We start from the raw sequence: 19,831 nt of genomic DNA, 5'->3' as shown, positions 1-19,831 counted from the left end.
ATGTGTATGTACACTTGAGCCCCTTCTCTCTTCACAGCATTGTTTGCTAATTGGCTATACCCCAATACAAAATTGAAAGTTAAAAAAATCTTGCAGTCCAGGAAAAGTAGGGAGAGGGTTCACAGGTGGAGATGGAGGCACTGGGTTCCTAGGAAGCATGATCATCTCTGGGACCAAGTACTGGAGACAGGACTTGCCAGGGCGCCCATAAAACGAAGGAGAGAAGGTTCCCCTTCATTTAGGAAGGATGGTGCAGACGTGGTCAGTGTCAGAGGCTGGTGCCCCAAATGGCCACTTTCCTACTTCTCTGGCTGGATATGAAATCTGTGAAAGGGGGAAGAGCCGCATTCTGTCCTTTGAGCAGTGGGCCTCCCGCCAGACTGCTTGTCACCCCGCCTCGTGCAGAGAATAAGAAGGAAGCCGCACCTCCTCTGTGTCCCTGCTCACAGTCCAGGGAAAGGGGGACGAGGCCGTCAGGACTGGCTCAGGCCTTTCCAGGGGCTGCGCCAGCGTGTAGCCTCAGAAACCTCAGGGGACTCTGGTTCCTTCCGCAGAAACTGCATCAGGGGCCCTCTCTGCTCCTGACCTGGCCCCGGTCCCCCTCCCTCTCCAGCACCCTCACCCCTCCCAGCTTGTCTTCAGAAGTCCCGGAACCGAGTTGCCATGTGGGGTCACATACACATGGCTCTGATGGGTCACGTGGCTGTTTCGCCTGCTGGCTGGCCATGCTCAACACCTCTTTGGCCTGCTTGGTGGTTGAGAGCCGGCGGTACTGCAGGCATGAAACATGGCGTGTGACCAGGTCGGTCCATCACTGCGTGGAAAGTGAGGCAGCTCTGCCCCCCATTCCCCCCTGCACCCCACACTCCTCTGGCTTTGAGGTACAGCCTATCCCCTGCATGGAGCATCCTTTGACTAAAAGAGATGCCGTGGGCAAAGATGAACCAACATTTACCACCTTCTCTTGAAACGCTCCTGTGCCACCTTGTAAACAGTTTAATTGAGAAAGCAGAGGATACGGTTCTTAGTGGAGACAGAAGGGAATTTTAATTTTAGGTGGGCAGAACGCAGGCAGCCTCCTGCCAGGCTGCCAGCACAGAAATAAGGAAAACAGGCATGTCGATGGCATTTAGTACATCTCTTTGTTTTGTGTAGAGGGGCTTCTCTGTTGTGTTTCTCCTGAATATTTGAAGTACTTGATTGAGACTGGTTGTGTGACAAATTTAAGTTTTCCTTTTGCTTTAAAGAGATTATTTGCTAGAACCCATAAGGTTCTTAAAGGCAGCCAGATACACAACTGAGATATCTTTTCCAATTTAGACTTAAACTGGGGTAAATTTTCAGAGTATTGTCCAAAGCACTGGCGCACACGGAGTCTTCTCACGTTAAGGCAAGTTGTTCAGCTCCGTTAATCTCATGTCTGGTTCCTCTCCCCATCTGTCTACTTGGACTACCCGAGAGCAGCACAACAAGGGGGCACAAGACCACAGTGCACTACAGCCAGTCTTCTGGGGTTTTAAATAAATAGAAAAGCAAAATAGAGACCTCCAACTTGCATATGTTTTTTTAATTTTTGTTTTATATTGGCATATAGCTGATTTACAGTGTTGTGTTAGTTTCAGATATACAGCAGAGTGATTCAGTTATACATACGTCCATTCTTTTTCAGATTCTTTTCTCATATAGGTTATTAGAGAGTATTGAGTAGAGTTCCCTGTGCTCTACAGTAGGTCCTTCAGTTCAGTTCAGTTCAGTCGCTCAGTCATGTCCGACCCTTTGCGACCCCATGAATTGCAGCACGCCAGGCCTCCCTGTCCATCACCAACTCCCGGAGTTCACTCAGACTCACGTCCATGGAGTCAGTGATGCCATCCAGCCATCTCATCCTCTGTCGTCCCCTTCTCCTCCTGCCCCAAATCCCTCCCAGCATCAGAGTCTTTTCCAATGAGTCAACTCTTCGCATGAGCTGGCCAAAGTACTGGAGTTTCAGCTTTAGCATCATTCCTTCCAAAGAACACCCAGGACTGATCTCCTTTAGAATGGACTGGTTGGATCTCCTTGCAGTCCAAGGGACTCTCAAGAGTCTTCTCCAACACCACAGTTCAAGAGCATCAATTCTTTGGCGCTCAGCTTTCTTCACAGTCCAACTCTCATATCCATACATGACCACTGGAAAAACCATAGCCTTGACTAGATGGACCTTTGTTGGCAAAATAATGTCTCTGCTATCTAGAATATGCTACCTAGGTTGGTCATAACTTTCCTTCCAAGGAGTAAGCATCTTTTAACTTCATGGCTGCAATCACCATCTGCAGTGATTTTGGAGCCCCAAAAATTAAAGTCTGACACTGTTTCCACTGTTTCCCCATCTATTTCCCATGAAGTGATGGGACCAGATGCCATGATCTTCGTTTTCTCAATGTTGAGCTTTAAGCCAACTTTTTCACTCTTCTCTTTCACTTTGATCAAGAGGCTTTTTAGTTCCTCTTCACTTTCTGCCATAAGGGTGGTGTCATCTGCCTATCTGAGGTTATTGATATTTCTCCCAGCAATCTTGATTCCAGCTTGTGCTTCTTCCAGCCCAGTGTTTCTCATGATGTACTCTGCATAGAAGTTAAATAAGCAGGGTGACAATATACAGCCTTGACGTACTCCTTTTCCTATTTGGAACCAGTCTGTTGCTCCATGTCCAGTTCTAACTGTTGCTTCCTGACCTGCATATAGGTTTCTCAAGAGGCATGTCAGATGGTATTCCCATCTCTTTCAGAATTTTCCTACTGATTATCTATTTTACATATATCAGTGTATGTATGTTAACCCCCAAATCCTAATTTATCCCTGCACCACTTTCCCCCTTTGGTAACCTAAACTTGTTTTCTATGTCTGTGGCTCTATTTTTTAATAAATAAATTCATTTGTGTGGTTTTTTTTAGATCCCACATATAGGTGATATGTATTTGCCTTCCTCTGCCCAACTTAGTTCACTGAATATGACAGTCTGTAGGTCCATTCATGTTGCTGCAGATGGTACTGTTTCATTCTTTTTATGGCTGAACAGTACTCCATTTTATATATATATTTGTATGTATACGCATGTACACACACACACAGCATGTCTCCTCTCTCCATTCATCTGTCAGTGGGCACTGGGTTGTTTCCGTATCTTCACTGTTATAAATAATTGCTGTAAAGCTCTCAGTCTTAACTGCACCCCACTTGCTTCCAGTTTTCTGGTTTTTTTAAAGAGGGCAATGAAATGGTGATGGTGTGTAATTTATAGCTGTAGCCTCATTTTTTTTTTCATTTTTCACCCTTTCATATTGTGCAGACATGTTAAATACACTTCCTTTCTATTGCGCACCAGTAATTCCAGTATCTGAAGTTTTGGTCGATCTAAATATAGGGTCTAACTCTGTCTCTGCTGATTCTTACTCTTGGTACTTGGTTTACTTGTATTTATTTTTTTTTAATTGTGAGCTTAACTGTCTTGGAGCCTTATTTCTGAGAGTTCTTTGTTGAAAATGGGCCCTTTCAAGGTTGACTTACAGTTGATTCTACAACGTGCTAGAAGAGAGTACAAGCTAGGGACCACTTTAAATTGATGGTTGGATGGGTTTTGACCAGTCAGATAAAAGAAAGTTGTTCTGCAGACTTATGTGAGGGCTAGTTTATTATATACTATCAGAGGGAATCCCCTCCCCCTGCTCAGCACTGTTTTGACACAGGCAGTTGTCCTTACAGTTTCTGAAGCAGGAAGTGTGTCTTGTTCGTGCTTACACTGCTTGTGTAGCCTTCAAGGGTTCCAGACTTTCTGCGGGGGCGGGTCTCTTCTTAAGCACTTCACCTCAGGTGGACCCTAGACTTCTCATATCTGTCATGCACTGGAAGGCTTTGGGAACTGGAGCTTAAGTTCGTCTAGCTCACCAAATAGCCTTAAGGCAAACGCTACCTTCAGTGTGCTGCTTATCTTCCTGGTTCCCACTTTCATTTATATCATTGATTCTGAGTATCTCTTACCAAATGGTCAGTTATTGATGCAACTTAAAGCATCCTTTAAAATACCTTATTGAGCACTTTAGTTTCAGTGGGAGAGTCTCTCTAGTACCTAGACCACCTAACCACTAGAAACAGAAGCCCCCCGCATTTCCCATGGAGAAATGCATTTTAGTCTGATATCAGCCTACATGTGACAGCTCTTACCAAACTAATGTGCCATCGAGTAAGGGAGAAAAACTATCCCTGGGGCATGTTCTGATTCTCAGCCAGTAGTAAAGGCCTGGGGGAAAGAAAATGAAAAGGTAAAGCCCTGAAGAGCTTTCACATGATTTCAGGTGACACCAGAGAAGAGCTTCCAGAATGGTCTTCAGTATGAGGACATCTGAGGACTTTTTCCCAGGAAAACATTCATAACTAATGAAAATTATTTAAAAATGAATAGGGAGGACAGCCACTTTGGAGAATATTTTAGCATTTCCTCAAAATGGAAAACAGAGCTTTATCATATGACCAGCAGTCCCCCTCCTAGCTACGTATTCAAGAGAACCGAAGACATATGTCTGCCCAGAAGCTTGAGTACAGATGGTCACAGCAGCATTACTCATAACAGCCCCAGAGTGGAAACAATCAACATGTCCACGGCTGATGAATGGACAAAGTGGAGTGTTTCCATACAGTGGACTATTATTCAGTAATAAAAAGGGATAGAGTACTGACACATGCTGCCACATGGATGAACCTTGAAAACATTTTGCTCAGTGAAAGAAGCCAGTCACAAAAGATGACATATTTTATGATTCCATTTATATGAAATACCCAGACTAAGCAAATCCACAGAGATAGAAAGTAGATCAGTTTGCCAGTGTCCAAGGAGAGGGGAGAGAATGTAGAATGAGTGTTAATGAGTATGGGTTTCTCAAAATTAGACTATGGTGCTGGTTGTATAACTCTATGAACATATTGATCAGGGAATTGCATACTTTCAAGGAGTAACTTTTATAACATGAATTATATCCCAATGAAGCTGTTAGTTAAAGGTGGGGAATTGTTTTATCTCCCCTTCTATAAGCACCACTACTTGGATCTTGAAGTCTTCTGTCAAACCCAGGAATGTGTATGACTTTTTTTTTTTTTTTTAACTTCATTGAGAAAATGCCATGTCTGAAGCATAAAGAATAAGAAAGCCAAGAATTGCCATTTCACTCCCCCTCCCCCACTTTGTGCTGGTCATTTGTTCAGAGGTTCCTAAAGTGGGGCTGATGAAGGACCCACCACTCAGGAGGAAAGGCCCTCTTCTCATGGCTTGGCCCCCACTAGCCAGCAGAGCGCATGTTCGCTGGCTGGCACAGCAGAGCCATGATGATTTTTTTCACTAAATGTCACGGTCACAATTGCTACAAGCCCAGGCCATGTCTCTCACACTAAAGCCTAAGCGAGGTTCCCGGTCGTCCCGTGACTGAAGGCCCCCAGCTGTGTCCGCTAGGACGGGACAGACTGCGTCCTGGGCCAGCGGGCTCTCACTTACGGTGCCTTTCTCTCCCCACTCCCTTGTCTGCCTTTTGTCTTACAGTGGCTGCTTCAACCCCCAACTCCACTGCTGGTGCAGCCATGAATTCTCTGACCTCTCTCGGGACTCTGCAAGGACTGGCAGGAGCCACTGTCGGACTGAATAACATTAATGCACTAGCAGGTACCATCAACAGTGAGTATTTGCTGCTCTGGTGGACAGCCTTCCCCCAAATTCTCCACAGACAGTGCTCAGCCAGAGACAGCCTGCAAAGGCTGCATCACAGGGAGAACTAAAGCTTGGGAGGAGGGGCAGGAGCACACGCCTAGACGGGCGTGCTGCCTGTGTGCACTCTGTGTCTCCACAGACAGCCCCCTCGCCACCCTAAGTCTTCAGGGTGCAGGTTGTGTACTTGGTCACAGGTGTCTGTGGTTGACCAGTAGCCGCAGGTTTCCGGGACTCTGGGTGGGTTCTGGTTTGGTGCCCTTCTGAGAGGCTGTGAATAAGTTATAAAAGAGAAATCGATGAGTTGGAGGTCAGGACCACAGGGCCAGCTCCCAGTCTGCTCTCAGTCTCCCAGGAATCTGAGCCAGTCACTGCCCCCTTTCTGGACTTCAGGGTCCCATCTGAAAATGGGACGTTCTGGATCAGGTGATCTTAAAGGTCTAAAGTCCCTCCAGGTCTAAAATCCAGAGGTTTATGTCAGTCATAGAGGAGGAGAGAAGAGGCCTTGGGAAGCAGGAAATAAGGCTGAGTGGAGAGGAGTCACCCCTGGAGCCAACGTCTAGGGTCTTTCTTAAGCCTCCAGCGGCCGGGGTCACCCTACAGCAGTGCGTCTCCTGAAGGGCCCCATTCCCCTACGGCAGGTGGAAGCAGAGTGAGGCAAATTGTTTACAGAATTCCTCAGCTCTGAAATACACAGACTGACCAAAGAACTCCAAGTTCTGTCTACACAGCCTGCCCACTTCCGGTGCTTTACATCTGTGGGGAGAATGGCTCCTGACCAGAGGATGAGTCACAGCTGAGGCTCGAGCTCAGCCTCGGCTCCTCCACTAGAGGGAATGGTCCTCAGTCCACAGAGGGGACCCCGGGTCTGCCTTTCTTGCAGCTCGGTCCCCACACCCTGTGCCTGACAACAGCCACACCCAGTAGGCCCACGACAGCCTAAGGAGATCTGACTTGGGGACCCATTTACCTAGCAGGCCACCCAACCTCTGCCCGTTTTAAGTATTAAAAAAAGAGTTTTGACAAGCTTCCTTATTCTTGGCCACAATTCAGTTTAAGTGAACAGTTTTTAAAGGGTGATCAAGAAGTACAGTTTATTTAAAAGAAAAAAACAAAAACGTGAATAATTCTATATCCTAAAATCCCAAAAGAATACCTTGTAATTTATTTTGTAAAGAAGAACCTAGAACTCACCCAAATGAAGACTAGCTGTTATCACCCAGATTAGAAGATACAAGTCACACATTTAGAGGTAGGGAATTGTTTCAGGTTTTATGGAATCCTTTTATGCAGATGCCCTGGGGAAAACAAACAGGAACTTGGACTGAGTGTTATCTGACCAGAGGCCAAAGAAAGCGGAAAGGAAAAAGATTTTTTTTTCTTTCCAGACTGGATGGCTCTTGATTAGCGAGCAGACAGTAAATGCAGTGGTAACCAGGTGACAGCAGAGTACTGCACCCCACTAAAGCTGCCTCCAGCGCCCCTCTTGCCAGCAGCCCTCATGGCCTTGACTCCTGTTTCTGACCTTGTTCTGCAGACGCTCCAACTCACTTGTCCTTCCCCTCGGTTGCAGACGAGTGTTTGCACACACCCCTCCATGCTGCTTCTAAGCCCCAGGACCTAGTTCCCCTAAAACAAGGAATTTGATTTGACCGCCTGCCTGTCCTGGGTCTGCACAGTACCAGGCCAGTGGGAGTGGCTGTCCTCCTCAGCGCGTGCTCTGACTGCTGTGTGTCGTCCTGTCCGTGTGGTCCGCCTCCTCAGCCTGTCCTGTTGCCCTTTGCTGGGATTTCCCGTTGTTACCGTGAGCGGCTAGGGAGGGACTCTGTTGAATGGCAGAGAGACCATGGTTGGTTCTTGTGTGGGGTCTGTGTTACTCAATTTTGCTTCTGGCAAGAACAACGGCCTTATTGTTGTGTTTTTTAAATACTTAGCCACTGGATAAACATAGGTGTATAGTTCATGGGAAATTAAGACTGTTTCTAGTCTCAAATAACCTCTGCTAAACAGTATGAACTAGGAAAATGTTTAAACCCAAAGTCATGCACAAAGAAAACTACATTCTGCCTGCTGGGGTGAATTACCATCAGAGCTATTTCACAATCCCAACACTGTCTTGGAGCTTATACTTGCTTCTCAGACAGCAAGAGAAAACCTAACGTAGAGGGTCCTCCTTCAGACCGTTCCTTCACAGACAGTGATGCCACCTGTCCCACTGGACAGTCCTCAGAAAAGGAAGTCAAGAAACGGGAACCTGGGCAGAGGCCACTAGAGCGGTTTCCGTGTCATTACCGTTTGCTCCCCCACTGCACCTAAGAACCATTCCCTGCCATCGTAAGGAGAGGTTTCTGGGGTTCTGAGTAGAACCAACTCTTTTCCACAGACAAAGGAGCGAGGGACAAAGTAGGTGGTAGATGGATCCAGTTAATTCCCAAATTTTACCCCTTCCCTCCCAGAGGGTTCCTCATCTCCCCACAAAACAGAAGTTTTGGTTAGTAAACAAGCAGCTACGCCATTTGAGCTCCATATCCTTGTTCTTCCTGTGTAAGTTCATGCATGGATGGAGGGACTAAACCGGAGGACACTACTCTAAAGCTAAAAGCAGAACGGCAAGATGAGAAGGAAGGAACATGGGCAGTTCACTGACAGGAGCTTTCCCTCCTGGATTATGTGAGGCAGGTGTCACTAACAGCTCAACTAGGAAGTGCACTAACTTTATCGCTAGACCATTTGCAGAGGCCTTCCCGCCCTCATTGAGCTTGCCACACCTGTCCTTTTGTTCCAGCCTTCCTCACACAAATAGCACCTGTGGGAATCTTGATTAAACTGGGATGAAATGATCAATCCATTTGGCTTTTTTGAAGAAAGCCCTGTTCTTTGAAGGGGAAGCATTTTATGCAATTAACCTTCAAACCTCTATTTCTGTTGTCCAACGTGCTTAGGTGGAATCAAATACCAGCAGCTGAACTGACAAGTGTTAATGTCATATAATGATTATTTAATATAGAATAACATTAAATCATCAACAGGAATAACTCTCAGAAGTTGAAATCCTTCTCTGATGGTTCTTTGAATTCTGCCTGGTGATCAGTTACCCATTCCACCTTGGCGTTAGCACACACACCTCAGAAACGGTCAGAATAAATTCCTTCATGGAAAGAAACCTGAAGCAGAGTCAGCAGGCCTTTGCTGGCCAGCGCCTCCCGAGCTTAGTTGGGATCAGCTAGAGCTGCTTGAAATCACTTCCTTTTTCAGGAAGTTGGCTTTCCATGCTCATGACCCCCAGGCTCTCCTGGACACACCACCCTCACCCCAAACATCACCCAGGGGCAGCACTGTCCCCTCAGCCCCCCAGGGAGAATGCCAGCCCTGAGGCACCATGAGATTCCTCCACGGTTAAGCCATGCTCTCATTCCTGTCTTGTGTGTAATCTTCTAAGAGGTGAAGGTGTCAGAAGAACAGAGCATGATGGAGTAAGTACCTGTCCCCTCTCCCCTGTGTCCTGTGGATGGCAAGCAAAAGTATGCATGGAAATATTGAGGCGATTCTGATATCTGATTCCTCTGTATGATAGCTAAGCATCCTTATTTTGCTGTCCTCTATTCTCACCAGACTGCTTATTACAGTTTTTTTTCAGTTAATCATCTTTGCTATTTTAACATCCTTAATCAATAGCCCTAATTCCTTCGATTTTCATTAATGTTTTCACTGAGTTCTTTGCAGAAAGAGATCTTTACAAAAAAAAAAAAAAAAAGTCTTCATCGTAAAGGGAACTCAAAGGAATTATGATGTCACCTCTTCCATTTCCTGAGTTCATTGAAAAGTTCACACTCTATTAAAGTATACTTGTTTTTACTCAGTATTCAGGAAAAAGTGACACAGTCAGCAACCATAACAGAGCAAAAGAGCAGCCAGGAGACAAGGAAAAAAATCAAAAGTGTGCTGGCCGCCACCCAGTTCACATGGGTTAATAGCCAAGATCCAGCTCCAGACGCAGGGTCACTTCAGTTAACTGGAAAACATGGCATGGAATGCTCTCTCTGATGGAAATCCCAGTTCCATGGGCACTAATTAGTATTTGGGCGCGTGTGTGTGTTTGCTTCAGAGAATGGTCCCATCCCCTTTCTAGCCTTTCATACTGAATAAGCGGCTTCAGTCCTCCTCAATGAGGGGAGGGAGCTGCATTTTTTCCTGCACCTTAATTCTTCATCAGCAAGACTCTCCCTAAGGTCCTCATCCCCAACAGCATCTTCAGCTGCTTAGGAAGCCAGTCAAAGGAACTGGCGATTCACTGAGTACAGCGCTCATCTTCCCGGCCATTTCCACATCAGGCAGCTTAGGGTGAGAAGGTTCATCCTGTCCTTTGCTTTCTCAACCCCTGGGCCATCCCATGGCTCCTCAAGACCCCGTAAATAGAGTTAAGTGTACAGATCACAGGCCTCTGCCACTAATGTTTTTTCTTATGTGCTTCCAAGCTATAAGCAGAAGGCTCTTATTTCAGAGAGCCCCAGTCTTGCCAGTAGCACCCTGCATGGAGTTCAGATGAATTGCCCACCTATAGTGCCTCGGAGAATTCGCTCCCTGGCCTAGTGAGTGAGGCTCACCATCGCTCAGGGGGTTGTGGTGGTTGTCTGTATGTCTGCCATTATTTATGACTTGTTCCTTCATGGTTTTGTCTTTAAGTTCACGTTGGTGTAACTGGTGTGCTCGCTGCATGCACTTGCTGTCGTACTTGTGTCAAATGATTCTCTGACTTCCTTTGGAAAGCACTAATGAAAAGTGCTGTTTCTCTTCTCTATTGTTGGGTTTTTTGTAAAGTTGCTCAAATGCTCTCAGGTATGGCGGCTCTGAATGGAGGACTTGGCGCCACGGGCTTGACGAATGGCACGGCGGGCACCATGGACGCCCTCACCCAGGCCTACTCAGGGATCCAGCAGTACGCGGCCGCGGCGCTGCCCACGCTGTACAGCCAGAGCCTGCTGCAGCAGCAGAGCGCCGCCGGCAGCCAGAAGGAAGGTGGGTGCCCGACCCGGCCCGCGGGCAGCGTTTGGCCCCGGAGCAGAGTCCCAAGGGAAGTTGTGATAAGCCGCTGTCCTAAGAAGAGCGGCCTCTTCATTTCTCCTACTCACGGTTTAAGACATCCGACAGGCCTGAACACTCTGTTGCAGTTTTCTAGCTGTCTTGGACCTCCACCCTCTGTGTGCCATATCGCAGTTACCTGGTAGCTGCTGCGGCCAAACCGCTGCCAGGAGCCCCCTCTCCCGAATCAGAAGGGCCATCTCCTTTCTCCCCTCCACGTAGACTCCTCGTTAGAAGAACCCCAAGTCATCAGTGCAGCATCCTGGGGGCTCACCGGCTTTTGCAGGGTCCACGCCCCCCTGGGCGTGACGGGGAAGCTGGCCTTGGAGTTGGCGATGTTGTCCAGGTTAATGACGAAATCCACTCCTAGGATCGACCCGGTCTTTGTTTAGTCAGGGTCTTCTGGGGAAGCAAATAAGTGATTGATTGCCTTGCTTCTCTGCCAATAAGGCAAAATAAACATCAGGAAGTGAATGCTAAGAATACATGAAGGCTAATTATAAAGCAGTTAATGAACTGGCCCAAATAGGGAGGGTTTCTCTCTTTCCTCCTTTTGGTTCCTTCTTCCTGACTGAAGTTGCTTGTAAAGCAAAATCTGCACTGAGATATTTATTCTCTTTCTGACTTGTTTTGCATAAAAGAAGCAAGGATAAGAAAGTGTTGAAGACATTTTTAAAATTCCTTTTCGTTCTATCCTCACCCATAGTTCCAAACTGGTTTTTGTCTGAAGACTTTGACTTTAAACACGGTCTCCAATAAGAAGTAGAATGGTTTTACTTTGTCAAGTTGGGAACTGTAACAGGGACACAACTCTAAAGATCGTGTCATTTTGTTTGTTTTTTTTAAGGGTTTTTTTCTGTTTATCAGTAAACAGCATTCAAAATAGAAGGAACTTGAAAATCTGAGTTTCTCTCAACTCTCTTTCCTCTCAGTTATGATGTTATTGTAGTTTATTTTAAAGCTCGCATGACTGTTCAGACAGCTGCATTTTCCCAGGTGTGTGGAGACCCCGTGCCATAAATACCTCAGCTTCCCCAAGGAAAGCCTGTGTGGCAGTCCCTCTTTCTGAGGTCTGACTTCCACGGTAACAGATGAGGGTGGTAGGAAATAGCCTGTGAGATAACCATGTCCTCGGGAGACACCAGGAAAGACAGTTCCCCCCGTGCATCTGAGTGCTGGTCACTTCCCTGTCAGCCATGGGGCAAACCGTGTAACGTGGATCCCATTAGGCACCAGCAGACTAGAAAGTTAGTGGCTTAGGAGAGTCTGGGCCCCGAAGTTGCTTCACCCCAGCTCAGAGCCCTGAATTTCTGTGCCTTGAGTTTCAGGCACTGCTTGTGCAATAATTAACCCTCTGGGATTAATGTAAAGTAATTCAGAATAAATACTGTCTCCCCAGATTACTTATATTTAGGTGTGCGGGCTACCAGTAACATGGGTTAGTGCTCAGTCTTTGTTGGTGCTGTTTCGGGATTATTCAGGTCAGGTCTTTTTTTAATCTCCCGTGTTTTCGTATGTCTCTTCTGATCATCATCTTCTCACTCTGTTAACGTGTACTCAACAAATTTAAACCATCTTTTCCTGGTGGCCACTAACTTTCTAGTCTGCTGGTGCCTAATGGGATCCAGGTTACACGGTCTGCCCCAAGGCCATCCCTGCTGGCTGACGGGGAAGTGACCAGCACTCAGATGCACGGGGGGAACTGGCTTTCCTGGTATCTCCCGAAGACATGGTTATCTCACAGGCTATTTCCTACCACCCTCATCTGTTACCGTGGAAGTAAAGAATCTACCTGCAATGAGGGAGATCTGGATTCGATTCCTGGGTTGGGAAGATCCTGAGGAGGAGGGCATGGCTACAAACTCCAGTATTCTTGCCTTGAGACTCCCCATGGACAAGGGCCTGGTGAGCTGTAGCCCATGAGGTCACAGAGTCAGACACAACTGAGTGACAAAGCACAGCACGACATTAGCTTAACTAAAACATACTTTAAAAGGCAAGTAGTACTGAGAAGGAAAGAAAAATGCCACGATGAATTCCACTGCTAAACAGGGTTTTAGGTTTCCTATTCCTTAGTTCTCTAATCAAGAGAGCGCAGTCAACCTGATGTATTTAGTCATGTACCCTAGTATATATTTTCCCATAGGAAAGTGAACCAGTCTGGCCTTGTAAAGAAATGGTTTTAATACTTCTCCAGCTAAGACTTGGAAGCATTAGGCATCCCTACAGATCTGAATTCAGGCAACCTGATCACCTTTCCTGCCATTCCTGATCACCTTTCCTGCCATTCCTAAATAGCCTCTGACCTCTTTCACACCTTCCTCTCCCTGAGTTTGCAGGAGGCATCACACACACACACACACACACACACACACACACAGCCCCCAGATCCCAACAAGACGCTGGCACCCCCAGTGCTTCCTGCTGCATCAGGGGCCCTGGGGCCCTGTGAGAAATAAGAACTCGGGTGCCAGGCAGCTGGACCAATGAATGACACAATTCAACATGCTCTGGCAAGTCAGTCAGGTGTAGTGGAAGTCCAAGGAGTGCGTGGTTGATCAGCAGGTTTCTTACTGAAGGGAGATGGGAGGAAGATACAGAGGGTGAACCCTCGAAAAATTGTTTCTTTGCCCTTGGCATCTCTGGCAGTAGCCGCCTTCACTGAATGTTAAAGAGATATTCCATACCAAGTCACCTCTTTCTCATTTTTGTGTTAACGACTTTGGCAAAATCCAAGTTATTTCTTGGTGATGAGGGGGAAGACAGAGCCTCCTTGGGCTTATTTACTTTCTTCCTATGTCCTTGGTTCCCTGTCTGGCCCAGACACATTCAGAAGGCACTGCATCCGAGAAGGCCAGGGCTGCCGTGCGCAGCCAGTAATCTGTCATAGTGCGTTAAAACTGCATTTTCTCCCTGGGCTTGAGGAGATGAGATGACTTCGCAATTCAGATTGGGTCCCATTAATTCTCACTGTTCATCTGGACTTTTATTCAGAAGCACGGCCAGTTTGGGCAGTGCCAGGCCCCCTGCTGCACGCTGCCTGGTGGCTCTGAGAACATCCATCTCCCGGCTTCTGGTTCTGCATGTTCTGCGTGTTGACTTCTTTTAGTTTAGTTGTTTTTTTTTTTTTTTTTTTTTAACCAGGAAACATCTGGGGACCTAAACCCTGTAATTGTGTCCCTTTAAATACAAAGTGCATCTCTTGCACTGGCTATGCCCTTGGAAATTGTGAGCAACACAGAAAATTAAAGTAGCCTCATTAACACATAAATAAAAGGAAATGCTTCATCTCTGTGGCCTCAGAAATTTGTTCCAAGAAGATCTCTCCTTGTGAAAAGTTCCCTACATTACAATACTTTTTTCTTCTATGATTGTGTGTGTGGAAAGAAACTTGTTTTGAGTTTTCTTTGCAAAGATGTTTATCCTTTATATTTTTACAAAGTTCTTTTTACCCCAGTTTTATTTTTCTTCAACCCATTCAGATAGATGTACTCCCCACAGCCCCTGGGGACCCACTGCACCTTGTCCCCTGGGGCTTCCCAGGGGCACAGGCAGTCCTGGCTCTTCTCCCATGAAGGTCAGTTCAGGTCCCAGGAACCAGTGTCTTGGCCACTTCACCAGCTGGACGAGCTCCCCTCTTCCCAGACACCATGCCCAGAACATCCCAGAGGTGTCCAGCGCGGGGCTTCCCCAGAAGCTCTGCAGAAGGATCTGCCATGCCCCCGAGCACCCTCTGACCTGGAAAGCATGCTTACCTGTTACGTATTAGAAGGTGACTCTGTGGCATCAGGTCACTGGGAGTCCCTCCTTTTTGCTTTGTCTAAGCTGCAGATACTTCTTATGCGGGGAGTTAGAGATGGGAGAATGGAATGGAAATAAAGTTCAGAGAGCTTTCCTCTCTGGTACAGCTAAGCTCTCCCCTGTTCTACCCTTCTTCCTCGTATTTCTGGAAGTGATGGTTAAGAGTGAAGCTCAGCTTAGTGTTTGAGCAGCTTCTGTACCTCGTACATTCAGTGTGCAAGGCTAATTCCCAGGGACATCCTTCTGATCACAGTTGTGAAACTCTGGCTACCTATTTTTCCCTGCCTTGACTCACTGCCAGTCACTTCTAATAAAGATGATGATTAGACTGTGTGTTAAGCGATTTGCCAGATCAAAACTGGATGGATAATTAGGTAAATGATTGAGAAATCCAAGCAGCATTACTGCTATATCCATTATGTCTAAATTGCTGCAATTTGCATAGAATACACAGGATACTCTCTCCAAAAGACAGCATATACTATGTGCTACAAAACACAGCCACTCAGGAAAAACCCACACCTGAATTCTGCCCTCCCCTCCACCCCATGATTGCTACCTTCACACCCAGGAAGACTGAAAATATGCTCACGCGCAATAAGCAAATGTGACCCACAGATCATAGATGAAAAGGATGCCATTCTTAACCGGTATCTCTTTGGAAATCAGAAATATATGAAGCATGACTCCTATCCTAAAAGACATACCAGCACTGGACATCTGTCTGTCTCCATTCTCATTTAACAGGAGAGAAAGCCACGTGCTTTAGCCCATCTGTTGTTAAAACATTCCTAAGAAGCTAAGAAGTGACGAATACCTTACTCTGATTTTTTTTTTCTTTCCTCTTCAGGTCCAGAGGGTGCAAACCTCTTTATTTACCACCTTCCACAGGAGTTTGGAGACCAGGACATCCTGCAGATGTTCATGCCTTTTGGAAATGTTATCTCTGCTAAAGTCTTCATTGACAAACAGACCAATCTGAGCAAGTGCTTTGGTATGCAAAAGAAACCCAGTTAGAACATTACAGGGCGCTCCCAGTAAGGAGTCCTGGGAGGCAAAGTACAATGGGCAGTATTCTAGATGCCAGGACAGGGCCTTCAGTGTGTGTGGTGGTTCCTGGCCTCTAGATCCATGAAGCAGACTAGGCAAAGTCATCTCAACCGGAAGAGGAAAAGGGGCTGTATAAAAAGGAAAGATCTGGGAAACTGAATGCCCACAGAGGAGGTGATGCTTTGTATTGTACTGTGCAGGGACCTCACTACTGGGAACTAACGTCTTCACTGTAGAGCAACATCGGTCTCTGGGCCCTATAGTCTAGATGACGAGCTTCACCAGATGGAAGTATGGTTTAGAGACTGTAGGGTGGTCAAGGCTGTCCTGATAGAGGGGCGCTACAGACACTTGGCGCGAACCCCACTCCCTTCACTGTGACTCGGATGCTGTGGGTGTGGGCAGCACACTGTGCTGGGGGCTTATGGTCCAGCGTCTGGTGGTACATAAACGCACACACACCTAAGTGCACACGCCACCCCCACAGCCCCAGCTCCACGGGCACAGGGACGGTGGCGGATTTAGCTCATGGTGGCCTGAGAGGCTGTGGTCTGGCGGTGGGTGGGATCTGCAGTCACAGCCTAGGCAGGCAGAGTGCCCTGGAGACACAGGTCTTCTCAGGACCTTGGACAAGCCCTGATCCGTGGTGGCCTGAGCTGTCAGAGCCTCCTCCTCCAGGCAGCCTGGACTCTGCCTCCCCAGGGTGACTTTTGCTCCCAGAGAGAGGAAGGCAGGCTCCCTGCATGCCCTAATGTTTTACAAAAGAGGTGAGCGTTCATTCAATTTAGTTCTCGTTTTATGTTGTGAACCCTTGTGTCTCCCACAGTAGTTTAGAGGCTCAAATGTCTAGGGTATATGTGCCTCCCGTGGCAAGTCCTGGCCCAGTCTGAGGTGTAACAGTTGATTTATTCACTCGTCCAATCTAATGACTCACATCCGCCGTAGGTACTAACAGCAGCACAAAACAAGATCAAGTAGAACAGATACGGGCCAGTGGAAAATGAAGTGCATGGTATAAAGAAAAACAGGTGGGGTGGTTCTCAAAGAGGCAGAACCTCAGACTTGGTATTTGGCTGATGGGTAATGGGGCAACCCGTCTAAAGAGAGTGCTTTGGCTTCTAAAATTCCATTATCATAACATCCTTCTAATTTCTGTGCCGTCACCAGGAAGGTCTGAAGCCTCTGTTGTTAGGGGAATCAGTGTGTCAGCCATTTAAAGTCACTGTTTCTATCCAAGTGGAAAGGCTGTTAGCCTGAACCCATTACAAGTATATAAACGCCCTTGTAATGGTTCATGAGAATGAAATGGAAAGTAAGTCGTTACAGAGGGTGTGCACGTGTGTTTTGTAAGAGCTCACCACCGGAAGCTTCCCTGCCCCAGGCTTCCAGCCAGACATTTAAGGTCCTCATCACTAAACAGTGTCTGAGCTTATTTGGTGATTGGAAAGGGTTGTACTTTGCAGTTTGATTTTGAGAAAATATTTACTGTCTTGAAAAGAGTCAGCCTACAAATTACTTAACCACCGTGTGTATAATAACACGTAGCAGACGACTGTACTTAGCATTGGGCACTGTGTTTTCAGTTGTGCAGCATCCCACATGTAAGTGTCTCAGTGAGACTGCTTCTTGGGGTCCCAGGTTTGCCAGTCATAAGCCATACCCCATTCTTTATCCTAAGCTTTGGCCAGGTTTCATTATCCATTTCACCCTTGATGCATTTCCATTCTTGTAATCATCTTCCTACCTCTGGATTAAGATGTAGAAGAAGAGTATCAGCAAAGTCTTAGATCCAAGATCACATTTATTGGGAATTTAAATTTAATAAAAACTTAAACCCATCTTTTTGCATACAACCAGCCTATGAGAAGCTATTCTGCCTTATATACTATACGCCTCTTATTACCTGCTAAGGGTATATTTATGTCCCTTTCTTCCTCTAACTCGTAAAGGAATGTTCTCCTTAGTAGATGGAGAAACTTGGTATAAAACCTTCTGAACAGTTGGATGGTCAGAGTTGAAATCCAATCAGTATAACTTCTTCCAACAACAAAAGTTGTTGGGGCAACACTTCTGCACTAGCATTAACTGAAGAAACCTTGGCGAGTAACCCCTACCCCCAGTGCTAAAACAAACCATGTGGTCAGAATTCTGTGTCTAGGTCTTGGCAGAGCTTGTCAGAGGCATCTGAGTGTTGGTACAGAGAAAAATTGTGGGAAGTATGTGTTAGGATGGCTGTTAAGCCCTGAGCTGTTTAGACTATTTATTCTCCAAGAAACACTTGGGGATATACAAGGTAGCAATTTCCATTCTAGTGAATTCAGTGGAGCTTTGAAAATGGAACTTGAGATAGAGAGAATGGCCCAACATTTCCCCTGGGCCCCTAGGTTCCTCTCAGTAATAGCTCCAATTGGTAGAAATCAAGTACAAATTATTCTAGAGTTAATTCGCTGACCCCATCCTGTATCCAGGGAGAACTGGAATGAAAACAGTCCAGGTCTTTGGCAGCACATCAGTTGCCTTCCCTTAATTATCGTGCCTCTAAACCTCACCTGGCTGGGGCCTGGAGCCCTTTGAGGGCCCTGCATGCACTGATATACTGGAGACTCTTGGAGGAGGATTCTAAGGCACAAACAGATTTGACTGGAATTAGTCAACCTGACTCACGACAGTGCTGTGTGAGTTTTAGCTTTCTGCGGAGGGGGGTTGTTCTCATGATAGCCAGTCATCTCCACTGCTTCACAGTGGATGTTTCCAGTGCTGCCCCTAAACCACGACCGCGAACTGAGTAGAGCTGACCCGAGCCCCCAGGTTGGGCCCTGTCACTCCCACCTGCAGAAACATTCTCCAGCCACCCTGCACTGCTCCCCTGCCTCTCCATCCTGATTCCCGCCCTTCTTCCCCTCGTGTCTTCCAGGTTTTGTTAGCTACGACAATCCCGTGTCTGCGCAAGCTGCTATCCAGGCTATGAACGGCTTTCAGATTGGCATGAAACGCTTGAAGGTCCAGCTGAAGCGCTCCAAAAACGACAGCAAACCTTACTGATCCTCCCCCAGAGGCTCCCTGCTCTTATTTTAGCTTTCTTAGGGTAAGTCCCACGAGCCAGCCTGGGCTCAACAGGAAAGGCAGAGGAGGACCACATTGCCAACTTTTACCAAGAGAGACGGTTATTTTTACAATAAGGCCTCCATTTCCCCTCCCGCCCCCCACCCAGTTCGCCATAACTAAACTCGGCTACCTTGTTTCTATCAAGTAAATCCTCCTCCACTCGTGCCACTGTATTCTCCTTTGTTTTGCAATTTGAATCTCCTTTAACCTTTTTTGTTTTGTTTTGGGGGTTTTGGGCTTTTTTTTTTTTTTTTTTTTTTTTTTTTTTTTTTAAGAAAAACACGTATACAATAAATGACATCTTGAGAATTTACAAGGCAAACAAAGGCTAACGTGCAATTCTAACTCGAGACCCCTGTGCCCCAGAGCACTGCCTGGAGAATTCGCCCCTCCTGCCCGCGCCCACCCCACAGGGGGGCGCCAGCTGTTTATAGAGGGTAAGGTGGTGGCATAGCGCCAGAGAAAAGCCAAGAGAAGCACTTAAAATTAACAACACAAAATGTCTTTCCACTACATTTGGTTTAATAAGTAGGATTTTATTTTAGGGTTCAAAGAAACATGACGTTTATTGGTCAGATTATTACACTGGTTGTCTATTTTGTTATTGTTTTATTTTAGTTTTTAGAAAGGATTAATGTAAAAAAAGATTTAGAGATCTGTTTCTTAAAGCTACAGGGTTTAAAAATTAAAAATGAGTGAAAATACTTGATGTTTCTTGAAAGATAAATTTAATAATAAATAAATAATACATAAATACATAAATAAAAAAGAAAGCCACAGGCCTGTAAATTTTATTTGTAAAAAAAGCATTTCTATTTTTGTACAAAATTTTTACTGCCTCAGAAATAATGGAAGCTATTTATTGCCTACTGTTAACTTATTGGGTACCTGAAGAGCAGTTCTCTGTGCTAGCTAGATTCTTCTGAAGTAGTCTCTAGAGGAATCATTCTAGGAACGGGCTTTTTTTCACCGTTGAACCCTGGGCCTAAAGTTCATGCTTTATCCTCTCGGTGTTTGTATCTGTCTGATGATTTTGTTCGTAACCTCCATTATCTAGTTTACAGTTTG

The 19,831-nt window shown here is 46.2% G+C and overlaps 1 protein-coding gene and 1 long non-coding RNA gene across 6 annotated transcripts in view; one reads left to right on the top strand and one right to left on the bottom strand.

Moving 5' to 3' along the window:
- The window catches only part of CELF2 (CUGBP Elav-like family member 2), a 557,440-nt gene that overhangs the window by 531,116 nt on the left and 6,493 nt on the right, over window positions 1-19,831 (top strand). For 2 of the 5 annotated variants that reach the window (NM_001428342.1, NM_001428339.1), the window contains 4 exons: window positions 5,567-5,686; window positions 10,565-10,744; window positions 15,459-15,602; window positions 18,573-18,743. In NM_001428342.1, the coding sequence (NP_001415271.1) occupies window positions 5,567-5,686; window positions 10,565-10,744; window positions 15,459-15,602; window positions 18,573-18,700 (572 nt within the window). In that variant the 3' untranslated portion in view covers window positions 18,701-18,743. Of the gene's footprint in view, window positions 1-5,566; window positions 5,699-10,564; window positions 10,745-15,458; window positions 15,603-18,572; window positions 19,090-19,831 lie in introns of those variants that run through there. The other 3 variants (NM_001428341.1, NM_001428340.1, NM_001428343.1) reach the window with 2 other exon arrangements.
- Window positions 5,694-19,831, bottom strand: part of LOC132346877 (uncharacterized) — a 56,770-nt gene continuing 42,632 nt past the window's right edge. Inside the window, exon 4 of the long non-coding RNA XR_009496839.1 lies at window positions 5,694-7,553. This is a non-coding gene — a long non-coding RNA (uncharacterized lncRNA). The remainder of the gene's footprint in view (window positions 7,554-19,831) is intronic.

Source organism: Bos taurus, chromosome 13, assembly GCF_002263795.3.
Source record: "Bos taurus isolate L1 Dominette 01449 registration number 42190680 breed Hereford chromosome 13, ARS-UCD2.0, whole genome shotgun sequence".
NCBI lineage: Eukaryota > Metazoa > Chordata > Mammalia > Artiodactyla > Bovidae > Bos > Bos taurus.
The sequence above is the reverse complement of the archived record's forward strand: the minus strand, read 5'-3'. Positions and strand labels throughout refer to the sequence as shown.